The 20,152-nt window shown below is 47.7% G+C and overlaps 1 protein-coding gene across 1 annotated transcript; it reads left to right on the top strand.

The window, feature by feature from the left end:
- The first annotated feature begins 6,534 nt into the window (after nucleotides 1-6,534).
- On the top strand, nucleotides 6,535-18,196 carry LOC115492499 (uncharacterized). Its single transcript, XM_072921179.1, has 3 exons — nucleotides 6,535-6,663; nucleotides 11,029-12,058; nucleotides 12,567-18,196. Exon 2 carries the CDS (start codon nucleotides 11,056-11,058, stop codon nucleotides 12,046-12,048), a length of 993 nt encoding a protein of 330 aa, XP_072777280.1. The 5' UTR covers nucleotides 6,535-6,663; nucleotides 11,029-11,055; the 3' UTR covers nucleotides 12,049-12,058; nucleotides 12,567-18,196.
- Nucleotides 18,197-20,152: the final 1,956 nt, after the last annotated feature.

Genomic DNA, 20,152 nt, shown 5'->3' with positions numbered 1-20,152 from the left:
ATGTTTTATTGGTCCCAGGGGCAGGTAGCAATTTATTTGGATGAGATTTACAAGTGAAATTAGGAATAGGGGTTGTTCCAGAAGATGGGAAGATGACAGCCAGACTTTTAAAACTAGGCCAGGAGGATGAAAGAAGAATTAACAAGGAAGTTTGGACTGGGGAGGGAAATAGGAGAGGATTAAATATTGACCCCATAAGGATTACAATTGAAGAAAAAAAAAAATTGTCCCATATGTGTACGGCAGTATCCTATATCTTTAGAAGGATGGGAATGTTTAAAGCCAGTAATAGAAGGACTAATAAAGGATGGGACATTAGAACCTTGTATGCCTCCCCCTAATACCCCTATACTCCCAGTAAAGAAGCCTGATGGGAGCTATAGACTGGTACAAGACTTAAGGGAGGGTAACTAAAGAACTCAGACCCGCTATCCAGTGGTACCAAATCCTTGTACTCTTTTAAGTAAAGTTCCTCCCCAGCATCAGTGGTTTAGTGTAGTGGACCTTAAAGATGCCTTTTGGGCTTGCCCATTAACCCAGGAGAACAAGTCATTTTTACTTTTGAACGGGAGGACCCACTAACTGGGAGAAAACAGCAATTAAGATGGACAAAACTACCACAGGGGTTTACAGAATCCCCAAACTTATTTGGACAAGCTTTAGAAACAATACTACAAACTTTCCCCACTCCCCCTGGAATACTAATTATCCAATATATAGATGATCTTTTAGTTTCTAGGGAAGCTAAAGCTGAAGTTAGAGAGGCTACAATAAAGCTTTTGAATTTTCTTGGGGAAAAAGGATTAAGGGTATCAAAAGGGAAGCTGCAATTTATAGAATCAGAGGTAAAATATCTTGGACACTTGATTAGGAAGGGTAGTTAGAAGCTCAACCCAGACCGAATCACAGGGATTCTATCCCTTCCCCCTCCCTCTTCAAAGGGGGAAATCAGAAAGCTATTCAGATTATTGGGATATTATAGATTATGGATTGAAGGATATACATAGGCAGTAAAATTTTTGAATAAAAAAAATTGACAGAGGGAGATTATATAAAATGGACCAAAAAGGATGATGAAAAACTAAGAAAACTGAAGTTAAAACTAGCCCCAATATCAACTTTAAGCTTACCTTCACTAGCAAAACCCTTTCATCTGTACATAAATGAAGAAAAGGGGGTAGCTCATAGGGTTTTGTTTCAGGAGTGGGGAGGAGTAAAGAGACCCGTGGCTTATTTTTCAAAGATGTGGGATCCAGTAAATCAAGGCTGGCCAGTGTGTATTCAACCTACAGCAGCTACTGCAATCCTTGTAGAGGAAAGTCATAAACTGACTTTGGAGGTAAATTAATTGTGTGCACACCTCATGCAGGATGAAATTTCTTCCAATTTGCATTGTGATAACTTACTGTACTCTAAGATTGAAAAAATAGTTTACAGCTGTGACATAGCAAAACCTGCTATTAATTTGAGTCAATGCAGGCTGTTCAATCAAGTGTTCTCAGTGTGTAAAGTTAAACTAAAGGTAACACCAGCTACTTGGTAGGTCAGTGAGAAACATTTGAGACATTTTTCCTTCCAGCCAGTCCTTTTTCATGTACCCAAATGTGTTTTGCTTTCTTAGTTTCTTTGGTTTGTTTGTTAGTTTTTCTGGAAGTGCTAACTACTTGCAGTGTATCTAGAACAGCAATTCAAGTTGTGCATACAAAACACTTGTAAAAAAATAGGGCTCATTTTTTCCCAGAATGGGAGGTGGCTACATATAGAAAAGGGAACCTACAAAGCTAGATGGAGAAAAAAAGTTTCAGTATCTTCTAATGTAAACTGTTAATTTGTTACTTTCAGCGTCACAGTGGGTGTGTGACACACTCATATGAAAAAGATGGTGAGGGAGATCTCTGCTTACTGTAGTTTCCTATTTCTTGAATGAGTTAGAGAGCTGTGAAGCAGTTGTGAGTTCCCTGTGTGGTTTATCCAGGCCTGCAGGGAGGGCTTGGCCATGATTCCCTCTGTGCTGCAGGCAGCCCTGCAGCGTGGCAGCAGTGGCTTCTTGCCTCTGGTGAGTTTGCAGGCAGGGTGCTCCAGCACTGCAGTGCTCAGGGGCAGTTTCCTATTTTGACATCAAAGCTTAAAATTCAAGAATGCCTCTTCCCATACAGTTATTGTTTGTACCATAGGAACTTCTTTAGAGAGTGTTTCCTGTCAGTCAAAAAGAGAGTATTGCAGCAACAAATCCCTTACTTGCTGCCTCCCCCACTGTATCCACATTTTGTCCATTCCCTCTTCAAATTATAGATTTGTAAAACTCATGCTCTGTGTCCTCAGATGCCCTTCCCAAATCAAACCTTGGCTTCTTTGCAAATTATATTGCACTAACAAGCATTGCCTTAATTTTTTTTGGTGCAGGCAGGGTCACTTTGGAAGTAAGTTGTTGTTTACCTTGTTCCTACAACCCTTTCAAGCTTGTGAATTGGAAAATTGTGATAGCAAAATAAATCTTTAGTTTTGGCACTGTCAGCTGTGAGTGGCTGGTAGCCTTGGTGGAGGGTGCTGTGAATTACAGGCCTGCAGAACACGCATAACAAAAGGAATTTAAGTTGTAAGAAGTTGAAAAAGGGGGGAGAGGTGATTGGCAGACTCACCTCTGCAGGAGGTAGGACTAATGTTAATAAGTGGACTGATATTGGAATGTGGATGTTGAAATGTGAAGAGAGAAAAAGAGAGCGAAAGAGAGAGAAAGGGAGTAGAGAGAAAAGGAGAGAGAAAAAGAGAGAGAAAAAGAGAGAGAGAAAGGGAAAGAGAGAGAAAGAGAGAGAAAGAGAGAGAGGGTGAGCAAAATACACCCCAAAGTCCCCATACCACAGCTATTTGTAAGTTCTCCCCCATTCCTGCAAAGTAGAGTGACAACAAGGGGAGGGGAGTGATGAAGGACAGAGTCAAACCCAAAGCTGTGAAAAAGAGGGAGAGCGGGACCACCAATAGAGATAAGATCAAGGCAGAGATAGCTGACTCTCCCTAAGTGGTTTATTTTTTTTTTAACAAGACTTCTTTTTTTTTTTTCCTTCCGATTTTTGTTGTTAAGGAGAGGAGGCTTTTGTTCGGAAGAATGAGTCTGTAAGACTAAAACAGTTAGATGTTGCCTAAAAAGCAAAAAGCGAGAGATGTGCTACATCTCATATCAAATTTGGCCTAGTCTTTTTATTTAACTAATTATAGCTCACAGGAAGAAGAATTGGTCTCTGCATCTTAACACAGATGGATACAAGAAGAAGAGGCAGATGTAGAAAAAGCTTTTAGTTAAACCCAGAAAGTTTTAAAGAAAACTAATGGTAAAAGTTAATGCAGTATTGTTTTCCTTTTAACACTGTGCTATTAAGAAATCCTTTCCAGGTACCACTGAAGCAGCAATCCAAACCACGGAAAGAGGGTGAATTCATGCCAGCAAAACCAAAGGACTTGTGAAGAAACTTGAGGAATGGACTATCACATCTAAACCGGGTGACACCAAATTGACTTCCAACCAGGACTGGGTGGTAATGGTTTGGGAAGACCCAAATGATCCAAGGCAGGTACAAAGAATAACACCTCACTGAGAAATAAGGCAAAGCTTGCATCACTGGTTCTAAGCCCTGCCTGAATAAACCCTGAGGCGCCTCCGACACCTCCTTGGCAGAGGAACACTGCCACTTCAAACAGGAGGATCGGGAGTGTTTCAGTCAAAGAGTTCTTATAGCCTGGCCTCAGCCTGTGGCTTGTACAGGGAAGAAGGGAAATTGCCATCAGTACTATACTGTATATTTTATGTGATTCATCCTCATATTGGACATAGCAGCTGGGTTATAAGTGAATGTTTAAATTATGAGAATAATTGGCATTGTAGTTCACAAAATCTGTGTTCTCGTTGCAAGAAGTATTGAGTACTGAATCAATCCCCTATACAGAAAGAACTCAAAAATTGAAGTAATAAATTGGTTTTGTGGATGGGAATTATCAGTGCCTGTTGAGTGAGAGATACCTGAGGAACGGTGGGAAACCACAGTTAAGGAGTGTCGAAAAGGACTTGCCTAAAAAAATGAGTAAAAAGGAGTGACAAGGGAAACAGAGGGCAAGCCTGGACTGAGCACTGTACTCACCACCGAGAAGATCACACGTACCTGCTGTGGGAAGCAACCCCACAGGCAGGGGAGGTGGGGGTATAAGCCATGCCAGACCTCTGTCATTCCTGTTTCTGTCTCTCATTTGTTGTCTTTTCCCTTCTGAGATGCCAGCAAGATCGTGTCCCAAATGCTACAGAAAGTATTACACGGAAAGGAACCAAAGTTCCTTTTTGTTACACACACCCATGTCAACAGCCACAGACCCACCCAAACTGAGTACCTGCAGGCAAAATGGGGAAAATATTGGATTACAAGGAACTTAAGAAAATGTGGTAAGAGATGGGGAATTGAAGGTCTGAGAGAGATGGATTTGTTTTACATTTGATCCTAGAGATATAGTCCAAGATTTGGTAAAAAGGCAATTAGTAAACAAAAAGGTGAAACCAGCACAGCAATCTAGCTCTGTATTGACCCCAAATTATAAACTGAATCGTATTATAGGACTCCAAGCAGTTATAGAGGAGATAACAAACAAAGCTGCTCAGGCACTGGAATTAATATTGAATCAGCAAAGCCAAACAAAAACTGCAGTGTATCAGAATAGGTTGGCTTTAGACTATTTATTGGCTAAAGAAGGGGTGTTTGTGGAAAGTTTAATATATCAGATTGTTGAAAATAGATGACAACAGGGAGGTCATCCTAAAAAAAACAACCCAGCGACCAGTCTAAAAATGGGAAAACACTGTTAAAAACTAACTGGTGGGGTAATGTATTGAGGATGGGATGGTGGAAGAAATGGGGATTCTTCCTCTATGTGTTACAACTGTTTTGATGTTTCTTCCTTGATTAATCTCATTTTTATTTGATTACCAACATAGAAAGAATGCAAGTGGATAAGAAATATTGCTCAAGCCAAATGATTTATAAAAAATAGGAGGAGGCATTTTGAAAAAGGCATATTTTATGATTGGCTTTTTGCAAATATTGCAATGAATATTATATGAGTAATGTTAGTTATGCTGTATTAATTATCTTAGGTAGTGGGTTGAATAGAGTTTTAGGTTATAACATACTGTTGGAAAAGAAACTATGCTATGTAAGATGCTTTTTGATTAGCTCAAGAAAGAGATGAGATAGTCAAGCAACTCTTAGCACAGAGATAACAGTGACAGGGCCCATAAAGAGTTACAGCCTCCTCATTGGAAAACAAAAACATTCTTCCACCTTCTCTCCATATTTATGGAACCACCAGGATTAAAGGAAAGAAGTTGACAAAAACCACAAAGTCCTTAATTTGCAAGGAATTTATGCATCATGTATGAGATATATGAATATGCAACAGGCCATTGTTTTAAGGGGTATTCCTTTGTTCACAAGGAATGCTTTTCATGACTTACTGTCTGAGAGCATCTGGATGTCAGTAATTCATTGCTATTTATTGTCTTGTAATTGTCCTAACTGTAAATTTTATTACTCCAATTGTGTTACTATTTTTAAAACCATTTTATTATTATTAAACTATAAAAATGTTACAAACCAAGTGATTGCCGTTTTTCACAATGGGGATGCAGAGATCCCCCCTGCAGGTCCGTGGGGATGCAGAGATCCCCCTGCAGCCCCTGGAGGAGCCAGGCTGGAGCTCGGGGATGCCTGAGAGGAGGCTGTGACCCCGTGGGCAGAGGGGCCCCGCTGGAGCAGCCTGGCCTGGCAGGACCGAGCCCGTGGCACAGTGACCCACGCTGCAGCACTTGGAGGGGGCTGTGGCCCAGGGGATGGACTCGGCTCGGAGAAGTTCCTGGAGAAGTCTCGGCTGGGAGAGAGCGCAGGGTGCAGCAGGGAACGACTCCTGTCCCTGAGCAGAGGGAGAAGCCGCGGGGGATGAGCTGAGCACGGCCCCATTCCCTGTCTCCTGCCCTGCCGGGGGAGGAGGTGCAGCTGGGAGCAGGGAGCCGTGGGGAAAGCTGCATTTAAGGTTCTGCACTGACTTCTCCTCATCCTGCTCTGAGTCTTTGGAGTTTTCTGCCAGAAATCTCTCCCCTCCCCCGCTCCCCCACAGGGCTTTGGGCAGGTTTCCCTTTTTGGGGGAAATCAAAGCGAAGCAGCGATGCACTAATGAGGGGCAGGAGAAGGGAGGCTCCCGGGCTTCCCGCAGAGCCGGAGGCACGGAAGGCGCAGGGCCGGGAAAGCCGTGGCGGGAGGTGCGGAGAAGTTTGTTTGTGTGGGCAGCTCAATCCCGCCTCGGGCCCGGGCCCGTCCCGGGGCTGTTCCTCATCTCCGGCTTTGCCCTCACGCAGCGCGGGGGGCCCTGAGAGCGCGGGGCGAGTCTGGGCCGTGCGCAGAGCCCGCCCCCAGCTCGCTGCCATTGGCCGCTGGTGCCGTCAGTCGCGGTTGCGGCGCGCTGATTGGTGGGAGCGGGGCGCAGCACGGCCCCGGCGGCGGGCTGAGGGCGGCCGTGGTTGGGCAGCGGCGCCATTGGCGCCAGGAGGGTCTGTGCGGGCCCGGGAGCGGCGGCAGCGGCCGGAGCGCGGTGAGGCGGCGTCGGCGGAGCTCGGAGGCGGCCCCGGCGCAGGTGGGAGCCGCGCTGGGTTCTGCGGGGGCTCGGGGCTGGCTGCGGGCGGAGGGGGCGGCAGGGGGCTGCGGCGGGTCGGTGGTGCCGTGTCCGGGCCGTGCCGGCCCCGGGCTGAGGGCGCGGCGGGAGCGGCTGCCCGCGGTCTCCTTCCCGCCGGGGCCTGGGCAGGAGCCGCTGCCGGAGCAGCGCTGGCTCGGCCCGGCTGCTGTGGGTAGGACCGAGGGGGCTGCCCCGCGGCCGGGAGCGTGCGGGGAAATTCCCGTCGCCGGAGGTTTCTGTGGCCGGAGGAGAGCGAGGAGTCCTGTAAAAGTGACTTTATTGCCGAGCAGGGGGAGAGGCCGTGGGGCATTTGCCGTGCGCTCTCTGCCATGGTTGTAGTCCGCAGCCTCCTTTTTATCCTCATTTTCCCGGCCGCATCTCCCTGTGCCTTTGCCCACGGGCTGAGGTCCTTGGAAGGTTCAGACTTCCCGATGCGCCTGCTGCCTGTCCTCGTTAATATGCACCCTCCTTTTGTATACCAGCCGATATTCATGGCTCTGTTAAGTCTTTGTTCTCCTCAAAGTTCGGGAATGTAGCGGGACTTTGAGCAGCTGTCTGGGTCAATTTGTAACATTTATTGGAACTGATGGTTTCTCCCTCCAACATGAAAGATGGAGAAAGACTATTTGCAAGGGCCTGGAGTGCCAGGACAAGGGGCAATGGCTTCTCACTGCAAGAGGGCAGGATTGGATGGGATAATGAAAAGAAATGTTCCCTTCTGTGGCTGGTGAATCCCTGGCACAGGTAAGCCAGAGAAACTGTTAAGTGCCCCTGGGTCCCTGGAAGTGTTCTAGGCCGGGCTGGACAGGGCTTGGAGCGACTGGGGTTATGGGAAAGTGTCCCTGTCCACTGCATGCGGTGGAACGGGATCATCTTTACGGTACCCTTCAACCCAAATGATTCTGTGATCTGTTTGATTGTTTGATCTTATAATTCTGTGACAGTCCCAGACTGTCTCTTTTCTCTTTCAAGTCGAGGAGGAGTAATATTTCACAAAGCTTTCATTTCCCAGGAAAGGGTTAAAAGTCTTGGACTTCCCTGGCTGCTGAAATCTCAGTCCAGATTCCAACTCCCAGGGCTGGGAATGTTTCTCCCCCTTCTCCTTCTCCTCTGCCAGTGAATTTCCAGGTGCCTTCAGGCTCTCTGTCTGTTTCCCTCTGGTGGTGTGGGGGCGTGGGGAACAAAGACATCTCAGGTTTCCTCCCCCTGGCCTATCCCTCCCAGGCCGCAGGGCTTCCATTCCCCCACCCAGCCCGTGGTGGCAGGGCAGAGTCTGCACTCTGCAAAGAGACAGTTCTGCTGAGAGTTCTTGCTTTGAACCCTGTGTTCTCAGAGGCGTGCCCGTGCCTTCAGTGGCCACTCCCGGTGCCAATATCCAAACCTGACCACTGATTGCTTTGAGACCGGCTACCTGGGAAAATTCACTTGTATGTCCAACCATGTGCACTCTGCATTTCCCAGATGTTGCTTTGTTTTGCTCCTTGTGCTCAGGGTCCCCTGCACAGCCCGTGTGGCAGAGCCGGTGCCTGTCCTGCCGCAGTGTCCAAAGGCGGCCCCCCCGGCGGGCAGGGCCGGCAGCTCCCCGGGGCCGGGCAGCGGCCGGGGCGTCCCGCAGCCTCCTGGGGGCCGGGGGCCACTGCCGGCCCTGCCCGGGGCTGGTGGGCTCAGGCAGCGCCCGGCGCTGAGCCCCGGCTGCCCCACAGCCCCGGCCCGGCCCCGCAGCTCCCCACAGGCCCCCAGCCCTGCTCCCGGTCCCGCACCTCTGCGCCCGCTGCTGCCGCTGCCCACCACAGAGAAACCCCTGACATCCTGACCTCCTGCTTTTCCTCTCCTGGAAACTGGGAATTCAAAGTATCAGCTGGCAAATTGTCAGGATAAGACCCTGCTGAAAAACATCCCAATCCTGAGTATTTTTCTGTTCCTCCTCTTTGCCATCATCCTTTTTCTTACCACATAGATTCCTCCTGCTGCTTCTTGCCTGAACCATATTGCTGCACACTCCCCTGCACCCAATCCATTCCCAGCACACCAACACCATCCATCCCCTGTTGTCTAAATCCCTTCTCCCCTTCCCTTATTGCCCCCCCGGGTGTCCATGTCCTTAATTACCTCTGGGGAAATGTGCAAACTACCTCAACATTCTCCCATGGAACCCTTCAGAGACATTTTGGGATCATCATCCCTTTGGCCATGACCCCTCCCTGGCTTTCCCCATGTTCACTCCCCGAAGATCCCAGGGAACTCACTGATGAGATTTTCAGTGCTCTCTCCCTGCTGACTCTTCACAGACCCCCCTGATGTGTCACTCGTCTGTCTCCTGGTCACTCCCGGGTCCCCAGTCAATCCCCGGTGCCGCCGCCAGCCAAGGGAGCCGATCACCCAAAGTGGGTGAGGCACCTTCAGCTGCTCTCCCTGCCCACCCCGGAAGGTGGAAGGAATTCGGGATGAGCCTCAGGGTGTGCAGAAAAATTGACATCACCAGAGAATTCTGTCCACAAAGCAGACAGAGGAGTCCTGCAAAAGTAATTTCATTTCTAAAAATGGGAGAGGCCATGGGACATTCCCCATGGGATCTCTGCAATTGTTGATATACACAGCCTCCTTTTGTCGGAATCTGTGGGTATTGGTGATTCCGAGATTGTAGAAAGTCTCTGTCTTTCTGCCCCGTTGCCAAAGAAGAAGCCATAATTCGTCTGTGCTGTTTTCAAGGTTGTTCTTGCTTATCTCTAACATGTTCTGCTGCCCTGCCGCAGGTCTGTCCTGCAGGGCAGCGTGTGGGGCTCTGCCCCCCAGTGGGATGGTACAAACATTATATACCAGAAACTACGTGTGCTATATTTACAATAATGTGCCAATATCTATCATCTACGTTGAACAGTGTGTTCCCAGCCTAAACCAACAGAAAAATGCCAACACTACAGTGAAACATGGAGGGCATGAAGAAGGAGGAAAAGGACAAGACACACCCAATTCCTCCATCTTGTCCCCTCTGAACCCCTAGTCTAGAAACCTAAAATTTTACTTTTGCACCCGTGTCACACTTAATTATTACTCTTATCAAACACTCAAAGCTGGTAATTCATCCTGTAAGATTGAAAACTCCTCTCCATGGACAGAGATCACAGACAGTGTCTCTCGGCGCTCTGTCCAGGGGGGTTCCTGACCCCCTGCCAGGGTCCCAGACCTGCCAGGGTAGCCAAAGGGAAGCCCTGGATTCCCACATCCTTTAAATCCTAATTCTTCTGGCCACATCTCCCTCTGCTTTCCCCACTGGCTGAAGTACTTGACAGCTACAGACTTCCCAATCCACCTTCTACATACCCAACTTAATATGCTCCCCACTTTTTTATAGCAAATGATATTCATGGCTCTGTTAAGTCTTTGTTGTTCTTCTGGAAGTTCATGAATTGAGCAGGACCTTGGCTGAGCAGCAGTCTGTGTCATCAATTGATAACATTTTCTGAAACCGATGGCTTCTCCTGTCACTCCCTTGTTTACAGCTCCCTGGCCCTCTGAGCCTTCCCCAACTGGACTCCCCCCTCGGCTCCATCGCCCCCCGAGGGGAATTTGGGGAGGTGGGAGTGGGGCAGCGCCAAGGCCGGGCCCCCCCGCGCTGTCCTGGCGGGAGCGGCTGCAGTGGGGACCGAGTGCGGGCGGGAGCGCCGAGAGCCCAGCGCTGCCCCAGCCCGACCTGCCCCAGCTCCATCCCTGCCCCTCGGCTGGGATGCTGTGGGTCTGGGGGGAAGAGGGAGCCGGCAGTGGGTGCTGGGCCTGGGGGCAGGAGGAGAAGGGAAGGAGAAGCAGGCTTGAGGAACAGAATGGTCAAACGATGCAGGTGGCAGGAGAAGGTGGGATTGTGCAGGAGAAGGAATAGCAGGAGGAAGAGGAGTGTGAGGAAGGGTAGAGACACAGGAGGAGGAGAAGGAGCAGAAAGAGGAAGCAGCAGAAGGTTCCACCGCTCCCTGTATCTGCAGCCTCCCCCCAGCCCCAGGAGCGTTTCTCCCCCACATGCAGCAGGTGACTGGAGGGGGATCCAGGATTTTCACAGGGCGAACTTGGCGTTTCTGAGCTTTCTTGGGCTAAATGTTAGTGCTTAGATTTCATGTGGCAGCTGAATCTTTATGTTTTGGAGGAGGTTTTTGCTGACTTGTGATGTTTGGGGAGTTTTTTATCTGTATCTTGAAGTTTGTGGGATTTTTGGGCTAAATCTTGGTGTTTTGGAGGTTCTTACAGACACAAGATTCCCAATGACTTCCTGAGATAAACTGGAGCAAGGAGGAATCTCCAGTCCAAGGTGCTCTCCTCTTGTTTTTTTCCCCAAACCAGGATTTTTCATTCCCTGGGTGTGTCTGGATGGAGGAGGAGGAAAAGCCCCGGAGATGCCGCAGGAGGAGGAGCTGCAAACCCAGCCCAGGGAGCTGCGGGGAGGAAAGAGCCCCCCTGAGCCAGGAAGGCGGGCGGAGATCCAGCCGGAGATTGGAGCTGGTGGAGAAGCCTCATGGCAGGGAGAAGCCCCACAAGTGCTTGGAATGTGGGAAGGGTTTCAGCTGGAGCTCCAACCTGATCGAGCACCAGAGGATCCACACTGGGGAGAGGCCCTACGAGTGTGGGGAGTGTGGGAAGAGGTTTCGGACCACCTCCCATCTCCTCAGACATGAGCGGAGTCACACAGAGGAGAAGCCCTTCCGCTGCCTCGACTGCGGGAAGGGCTTCAAGCACAACTCCAACCTCACCGTGCACCGGCGCATCCACACCGGGGAGATGCCCTACGAGTGTGGGGAGTGTGGGAAGAGGTTTCCGACCAGCTCCGATCTCCTCGTACATGAGCGGAGTCACACAGAGGAGAGGCCCTTCCGCTGCCCCAACTGCGGGAAGGGCTTCAAGCGAAACTCCCACCTCACCAGGCACCGGCGCATCCACACCGAGGAGATGCCCTACGAGTGTGGGAAGTGTGGGAAGGGTTTCAAAGACAGGTCTGGCCTGATAAAGCACGAGGTGATCCACACCGGGGAACGGCCCTACAAGTGCTTGGAATGTGGGAAGAGCTTTGGGTGGAGCTCTGCCCTGAGAACACACCAGCGCCTCCACACAGGGGAGAGGCCCTACGAGTGTCCCCAGTGTGGGAAGAAGTTTCTGACCAGCTCCGGTGTCCTCCTGCATGAGCGGAGTCACACAGATGAGAGGCCCTTCCGCTGCCCCGACTGCGGGAAGGGCTTCAACCGCAACACCAACCTCACCAAGCACCGGCGCATCCACACTGGGGAGAGGCCCTACAAGTGTGGGGAGTGTGGGAAGAGCTTCTCACAGAGCTCAAGCTTGACCCAACACCAACGGAGGCACCACTAAGGGAAGCCCTGTGCGTGCCCCGAGCGAGGGAAGAGCTTGGAGTGAGGGAAGAGAGTGAGGGAAGAGCTTGGAGTGAGGGAAGAGAGTGAGGGAAGAGTTTGGAGTGATGGAAGAGAGTGAGGGAACAGCTTGGTGCGCTGCTGCAGCTCCATTCCCCATGGGAGGATCCGGGCTGGATGATCCCCAGTGACCCCCGTTGGGCAGAGCCCTGGTGCCCCGTATGGGGAATAAAACAGAGAGTAAAGCAATGGAGCTGATAAAGGGGCCCGATATCTGAGGCCTGACTGAGCAGAAACTATTGGAGACACAGACACGGTTTAAGTCTCCCTGGGCAAGAAGAGGGGACAGTGGGGGGTGGCAGGGGTGTGACAGAGGGGATGAGGGGGTGACAAAGGGACAGAGGGGACAGCAGAGCCCTCCAGGGAGGGGACAAAGGGGACCCTGGGAGAACACTGGGGCCACCACAGGAGACCACAAGTGCCACCAGGTCCCTGACACCTCCCCTGTGCCCTCCCCAGGTGTCCCTGTACCAGCTGGAGTCACTGGTGAATGTGGTGGCCACCCTGGGTGAGGTGGCAGCCACCGTGACCGGGTTACAGAGGGACGAGCAGCAGCTCATGTCCCCAGAGTACTGCACGCGAACCTGAGGAACTTCACCTGGAGTCTCCGTGAGACCCTGGAGCAGGGCGATGTCACCTCCCAGGGCCACCGTGGTGTCCCCTCCCTGGGCCAGGCCCTGGCCGCGCTTGGGGCCACCCCAGGGGCCACCTGGGCCGATGTGAGAGCTGCGGCCGGGCCTGGCAGGAGTTGGTGGTCAGGCTCGAGGACAGCTGGGCCCTGCTGGCCTGGGATGCCACCGAGCTCCGCGACGCCTGCTGGGACGCGGCCATCGCTGCCATCCGGGCCGGGGACCTGCAGGACGTGGCCACCCGCAGGAGGACAGCTGGGAGCAGCCTGGGGCCACAGCCCAGCGGCTGAAGGTGGCCCTGGGCAGGGAAAAGAGGGCCTCGGCAGGGGCCACGCACAAGGCCCAGGTGGCTGCGGCCACCAGCGAGGCCATGGGGGAGGCCGTGGTGGCCAGCAGCCAAGCCATGGTGGCCACCAGAAGGGGACATTGGGCACAGGCGGCCCTGGGGCCGCTGGAGCGCTTGGTGGAAGAGTGTGAAGGAGGCAGGCGGTTCCCCGAGGAGCTGCAGCGCCGGCTCGGGGACATCGAGGCCATCCTGGAGGGGACAAAGAAGGCGTCCCCCGATGTCCCTGAGGCCTTGGTGGCCGAAGTGGCCGAGATTGGGCAGCTGTGGGATGCCAGTGCCTGCCTGGGCAAGGATCACCTGCTGAAGACACTTGGGGACATCCACGACCTCCTCTTGAGTCCCCGGTGGCCCCAGCAGGCGCGCACTGGCCCAGCGGTGCCAAAAAGCCATGGAGGATATCCCAGGCTGCTGCAGCGATGGCACCGCTCTGATGCCATCAGGGACAGTGACATCATGGTGGACAGCGCTGGCGTCACCATCCCCTCCTCGCGCGGGATTTCAGACCAATTTGGGGAATTTTCTGGGAATTTTCATCGGCTTTGTCCCACATGCTGATGGGAGTTTCTGGGATGACGTTACTAGCCGCACCTGGGGACATTCTGAGAGCACTCAGAAGGCTTTTGCATTCCCCTGCTGCCTTTTGCATTCTTCTGATTTTTCTATTGGGTTTGGCATTTCTCTGTTGCCTTTTGCAGGTTCCTATTGACCCCCAGCATTTTGCTCAGGTGCTGATACTGATATTGATTATCGATAATCCCTTGCAGCTGCTCGCTGGCACAATGAAATCTCAGAGTTTGCATGGACAAGTCCAAGGCAGTGTGAGCTTTCTGCCAGGATCTGGGAATCCTTTACAGATCCAATTCTCACATCCCTGGGCCCCCCCGGTCCCGGCGCTGTTCCCGGGGGTCCCGCGGCTCTGGGGGTCAAAGGGGAGGGGGCAGAACCCCCGTGATGGGTGGGGGGCACAAAGGGGGGTCCGGGCCCGGTGCTCGGGGGGGTCGGTGCACGGGGGGTTTGGGGGCACTGAAGGGGTGTGGGTGCGGTTTTTAGGGGGTCCCGGTGCTCGGTGAGGGGGGGTCAGTGCTCAGCAGCGGGGGCTGTCCAGGGACCCCCTGGCCCCCCCAAATCCCAGCCGGGTGTGAAAAACAAAGTTCACTAAGGGATTACTAAACAAAGTTTAACCAGGGAGAAAAAAGGGTTTTGGGCTCGGCCAAAGAACTCGCCCTCAACTTAACCCTTCGTTCTCCGGATCCGGTTCCACTGCAGGGCCACAAACACACTCCTGAGTTTCGACATTATTCAAACACTGCTGGGAGGTTTGGATGTCCCAGGAACTCGTGTTTGGGTCTCACCACTGACTTGTCTGCAGGACATTCTGTAGATTAAGTCGATATATTTGATTTCTTCTCATGGTTCCACCCTGTTGTTTCAGACCCCCTGATAAATTCATAAATTCTTCTGAGCTTTGTGTCACTGGTATCACCTGGTGAGGCTGGTCCGCAGATGTGAGAAACAACGGAATTGTTTTACACCTGAGTCAGTCACACAAAAGCATTTTAACATTGCATAGTCTCTATTTCAGTATTTATTACTGATCTGTTTTTTATTTATCTGTTTTTAATATATTAAGGCCTATGATATAATATCTATTTATTACTCTAGCAGTAAATTTGTTATACGGTGCACACATAAACGGATTGATTTTATTGTACCAGCGAGCAGCTGCAAGGAATTATCAGTAATCAATATCAATATCAAGTACCACAGCAAAATCCTTGTGATCAATAACAAGGTGCAGAAGGCAATTCAGAATTTCAAAAGCCGATTATTCTATTGTCATTTATAACCCGGCTCTGCTGCAAGGCACCGAGGGGGCTCATTCAGCCCCTGCCCCACCGCCACCCCCATCAGTGTCCCCAGAGCGTCCTCAGAATGTCCCCAAGTGTCCCCAGTGACGTCACCCCAGAATTCCCATCAGCATTTGGGACAATTGCAATGAAAATCCCCAGAAAATTCCCCAAATTCGTCTCAAATCCCGCGTGGGGAGGGGAGAGGGGAGAAGTGACAGCAGCGATGTCCCTGATGATGTCACCGTCCCCGATGACGTCACAGCAGTGACATCGCTGTCCCTGCAGCAGCCTCGGGATGTCCTCATGGAAAAATGCAGATTTTATGGTTGGCTTTTTGCAAGTATTAAATGGAATAGGGTTTGTATTACATTGATTAGTAGTGCTGTATTAACATTTTATTGGTATGGTAAATGTAGATTTGTGGTTAAAACTGAGCTTTTGTGGTTAAAATAGAAACTGTGAGTGGGAGGAAAGGAATGAGGTACTTGCACCGGGACGGCAGCCGCAGGACACGGAAATCTTCCAGAGAAAAAGAATTTACGGCTTATTGTAAATGCAGGCGAGCCAGGGGGAAGAAATGACGATGCCTGACTCCAGCTCAGAAGGATGAATGGTTTCTTTATTATGACTATAGTAATATACATTAATATACTGTTTAAAGGAGACACTAAAACTACAAACCTGCTTTTTCTAACTCCTAAATCTGACTCCTCACAACTCGTGACCCTCTCTGAGATTCCAGCCCCAGGTGGGTTGGATTGGCCCCCAGGCTCAAAGGATCCTCACCAGAACCAACCCAGCAACCACCCCACAACAATTTGGGTAAGAAATTGTTAAACAATTCTCCAAACACATTCCACATACTAAAACAAGGAGCAGAAACAGAAATTGTTTTCTCTTTCGTTTCCTCTGTGCTCCTCTGTGAGAAATGCTGAGAGGCAGAGCAATGTGCTGCCACAAGGGCTCCCTAATTAAAGGCAATTAACTCTTCCTGCCTCGCTCAGCCCCGAAGGCGCCGCAGGATTGAGCAGAGGCTGCCACTGCTCAGGGTTCTTTGATGGGACAGGATTTATGCATCACGTATGAGATCTATGAATATGCACCAGGCTGCTGCTTTTAGGGTTAGTCCTTGTTCAAGGCGTGGTTTTGGCAGCTCAGTGCCCAAACCCATCCGGACGTCCGTAATCCCTCGCTGTTTTCTTGTCCTGTCACTGTCCTGACCCACATTGGCCACATTGTTCTTGCTCTGATTTTATTGCTGTTTTTTAATAACTGTTTTATTACTAATAAACTTGTACAATTTTAAAAACTAACTGACTGGCATTTGCCACAGGGCCCAAAAACATCCGGATGTCCGAAATTCTTTGCTTTTTATTGTCTTGTCATCATCGTGACCCTCATTGTCCAGATTCTTATTGCTCCAATTTCATTGCTATTTTTATAACTATTTTATTACTAATTAACTTTTGAATCACTAATTTTTTAACATTTTAAGATCAGCATGTGGCATTTTTCACAGTTCCCAAGAACTCCTCGCTGTCCAAAATTCTTCATTTTTTATCATCTCATGGTGTCCTCATCCTCATTGTCCACATTTTTATCACTCTGATTTTTTTTGTTATTATTAATTTTATTTTTATCACTATTTTATTAGTAATAAACTTTTAAAATTTAAAAAACAACTGATTGTTATTTTCCTCAGTGCCCAAAAACTCCTGGATGTCCGAAATTCTTTATTTTTTATCATCTCGTGGTACCTGACCCTCGCTGTCCACATTTTTATTACTCTGATTTTCTTTTTAAATTTTATTTTACTATTATTTTAATATTTTTCTTCTTCTTTTATTTTTATTTTTTATATTTTTTATATTTTTCAATTACTACTTTATTACTAATAAACTTTTAAAATTTCAGAAACAACTGATCGGTGTTTTCACAGTGCCGAAAAATTCCTGGATGTCCAAAATTCTTAATTTTTTATCATCCACATTTTTATTACTCCTATTTTATTGCTATTTTTATAACTATTCTATTACTAATTAACTTGTTTGAATCAGTAATTTGTAAAAGATTTTAAAGAACCAGAACTGGCATTTTTCACGGTGCCCAAAAACATCTGGGCATCCAAAATTATTTTCTTTTTATCGCCTAGTGGTGTCCTAAATGTCATTGTCCAGATTTTTATTACTCTGATTTTATTTTTTATTATTTTTATTATTTTAAGTTTTATTTTTCTATTTTTATAACTATTTTATTACTAATAAACTTTTAAAATTTCAAGAACAACTGATTGATGTTTTCACAGTGCCCGAAACTCACGGATGTCCAAAATTCTTCATTTTTTATCATCTCGTGGTGTCCTGACCCTCATTGTCCATGTTTTTATTGCTCCGATTTTATTGCTATTATAATTATTATTTCATTACTAATTAACTTGTGTAATTAGTAATTTATTACTAATTAACTTGTGTAATTAGTGATTAGTTTGTGATTTTACAGACCCGCGATTGGCGCTTTCAGAGCTCGTGGCGAGCGGGAAACGTTACAGGGAACGCGCTTTGGATCGATTCCTGTGTGATACTGATCAATAATCAATAATCAATTACTAATGCTGGACCGATTCCTGTGTGATATTGATCAATAATCAATAATCAGTAACTAGTACTGGAATGAATAATTTGTGATATTGATTAATTAATGATAAATAATTGACATAGGATTGATATCTCTCTAGTATTGATTAGTTAATAATAAATAATAATAAAGGGTGGATAAAAGTTTCTGTAATATTGAGTAATTAATAATTAATAATATTTGATAACATAGATTGATTCCTTTGTGATATTGATTAATAATCAATAATTAACACATATTATTGGATTATTTTATTTGTAACCTTGATTAACAATATTGGATTGGTTACTTTGTAGTATTCATAATAAATAATTAATAATATAGGATTGATTTCTTTGTAATATTGATTAATAATCAATAACTAATAATATAGGATTAGTTTATCTCTAATATGTATTATTAATAATAATTCATAATTAATATTGGATTGATGTATGTAGTATTGATTAATTAACCCTTAATTAATAATAGATCATTTTATGTTTAGTGTAGATAAATTAAATAATCAGTTGATATTGCATCTATTTCTTTGTAATGCTGGTAATAATAAAGAATTAATAATTACTATTGGATTTATTTATCTGTAATATTGATTAATTAATTATCAATAAATAATTTTTACTGGACAAATTTCTTTGTAATGGTTATTAATTAGTAATCATCAATCAGTAATGAATATTGGATTGATGTCTTTGTAATATTGTGAAAAATGCAGATTAAATGGTGCTCTGCTATTATTGATAACTCCCTGCTATTGATTATTGACAATTCACTGCTATTGATTGTAAGAAACTACAGATTGAGATATTGTTTATTAAGATATATGTAAAGGTTAGACAACTGTGAGAAAAATACAGACTGAGGTATGGTCTATTGAGATAAGGTTAGGCCACGGAGGTATGCAAACAGTGAAGGGACACAGCTGATGCAAGATAAGATAACAACAACCATTCACACCAGAGACTGCTTATACAAACACAAGATAACGGCAGGAATTGGCTTGCAAATTCCAGGGAGACAAAAGAAGAAATTGGAATAAAAGGAGACAGTTTGAGCGAATCAAGGTAGCAGTCAGTGGAGCTTCGGTTTTTGAAGTTCTCTGTCTGCTGCCCAGCGCTGTTACCCTTGTTCATATCCTACTTGCTGTAAATTAATAAAATTCTTAATTGGATTATGTTCCGTTGTGGCGCAAATTTATAACAATTTCTGGTGCTGTGACTCGGATAAGGAAGGGTGGGCTTTTGATCCTCCGGGGAAAGGTGCCCCGTGACATTTCGTGGCCCCGTGATCAACAGCTTACCCCAACCTTACCGACGAACCTAAAATCTAGGATAATGAACAAAGGAAAAAAAACGGTAAAATCCCATAAAAATTCTGTGCACGGGAGTCCGGACGAAGATGCAGGACGCGTAAGTATATTGCGAAATTATTCACAGAGCGAAACTGTTCGCGGCGAAATTGTTCGCGGGTTTGTCGTTCGGGCGGGATTGGGTTTCGTGGAATATAACGAATGAGAGGTTCGATATACTGAACCAAGCAAGTGTGGACTCTTAAGTACTGCGTTTTCCATCTCCCGCGAGGGACTGGGCCAGGAACAAGAGGAGCGAGTGAGTGTGTGTTTGTGGATATTCCAGAAGATGGGGGCGAAGGGCAGCAAGCCTTCGACTCCCATGGGGGGGGTACCCTCTGTACCTAAGAATACCCCTCTGGCATATATCTTAGATAATTGGAGATATTTCCCTGGAACCCTAGGGAAAGATAAGCAAAAAATGATAGAATATTGTACTAAGATATGGGGAGGGAAGAAGATTTCTAAAAATGTCATTTGGCCAGTCTATGGGTCAGAAGAAGATTGGGTAAGACAGCAATTAAACCTCTGGGTTAATAATAAAAAATTCTTTAACCCGGAGGAGAGTCAATATGCGGAAGTGTGGCTAGAAAGACCGGGGGCTAGACTTTATCCGTTGAGTGAAATAAAAACTAAACAGCAGAAAAAGAAGGAAGAGTTAGACGAAACCCTTCTAACCCTCCCTCCTTATATTCCTCCTCCTGTTCCCGCAGCCCCTCCAGAGGTCCCCAGAGCGCCCACTCCCCCACCAGAATCAGAACAAGGGTCCCCACCCCCTCCTAGACGTGTAACTAGAAGTCAAAGAGGGGCAGCTCAGATGTACCCCCTAAGGGAAGTACCTATGGGAGGACCTCAACCTGTGGTTGGATATATTTCTGTACCCTTAAATTCTGCCGACTTAGGAGATTTTAAAAGAACCGAGATGGGAAATTTAGTTGAGGACCCACTCGGAGTAGCAGAAAGACTAGATCAATTTTTGGGACCAAACCTTTATACTTGGGATGAGATGCAATCTGTCCTTGGTCAATTATTTACTACCGAGGAAAGAGATATGATTAGACGAGCAGGAATGAGACTGTGGGATGCTCAGCATGCCCAGGGACCTCAAGCAGCTATTAAATGGCCACTCCAAAGACCTAATTGGAATAATCAGGATCCGGCACATAGAACTCATATGCAGGACCTGAGAACTATAGTAATTCAGGGAATTAGAGAAGCAGTACCCCGTGGGCAGAATA

This window comes from Taeniopygia guttata, chromosome 35 (genome assembly GCF_048771995.1).
Source record: "Taeniopygia guttata chromosome 35, bTaeGut7.mat, whole genome shotgun sequence".
Taxonomy (NCBI): Eukaryota; Metazoa; Chordata; class Aves; order Passeriformes; family Estrildidae; genus Taeniopygia; species Taeniopygia guttata.
This window is presented reverse-complemented; position numbering and strand designations above follow the sequence as displayed.

Coding starts and splice junctions, on each gene's coding strand:
- LOC115492499 (XM_072921179.1), top strand. CDS start 11,056: ATGGAGGAGGAGGAAAAGCCCCGGAGATGCCGCAGGAGGAGGAGCTGC.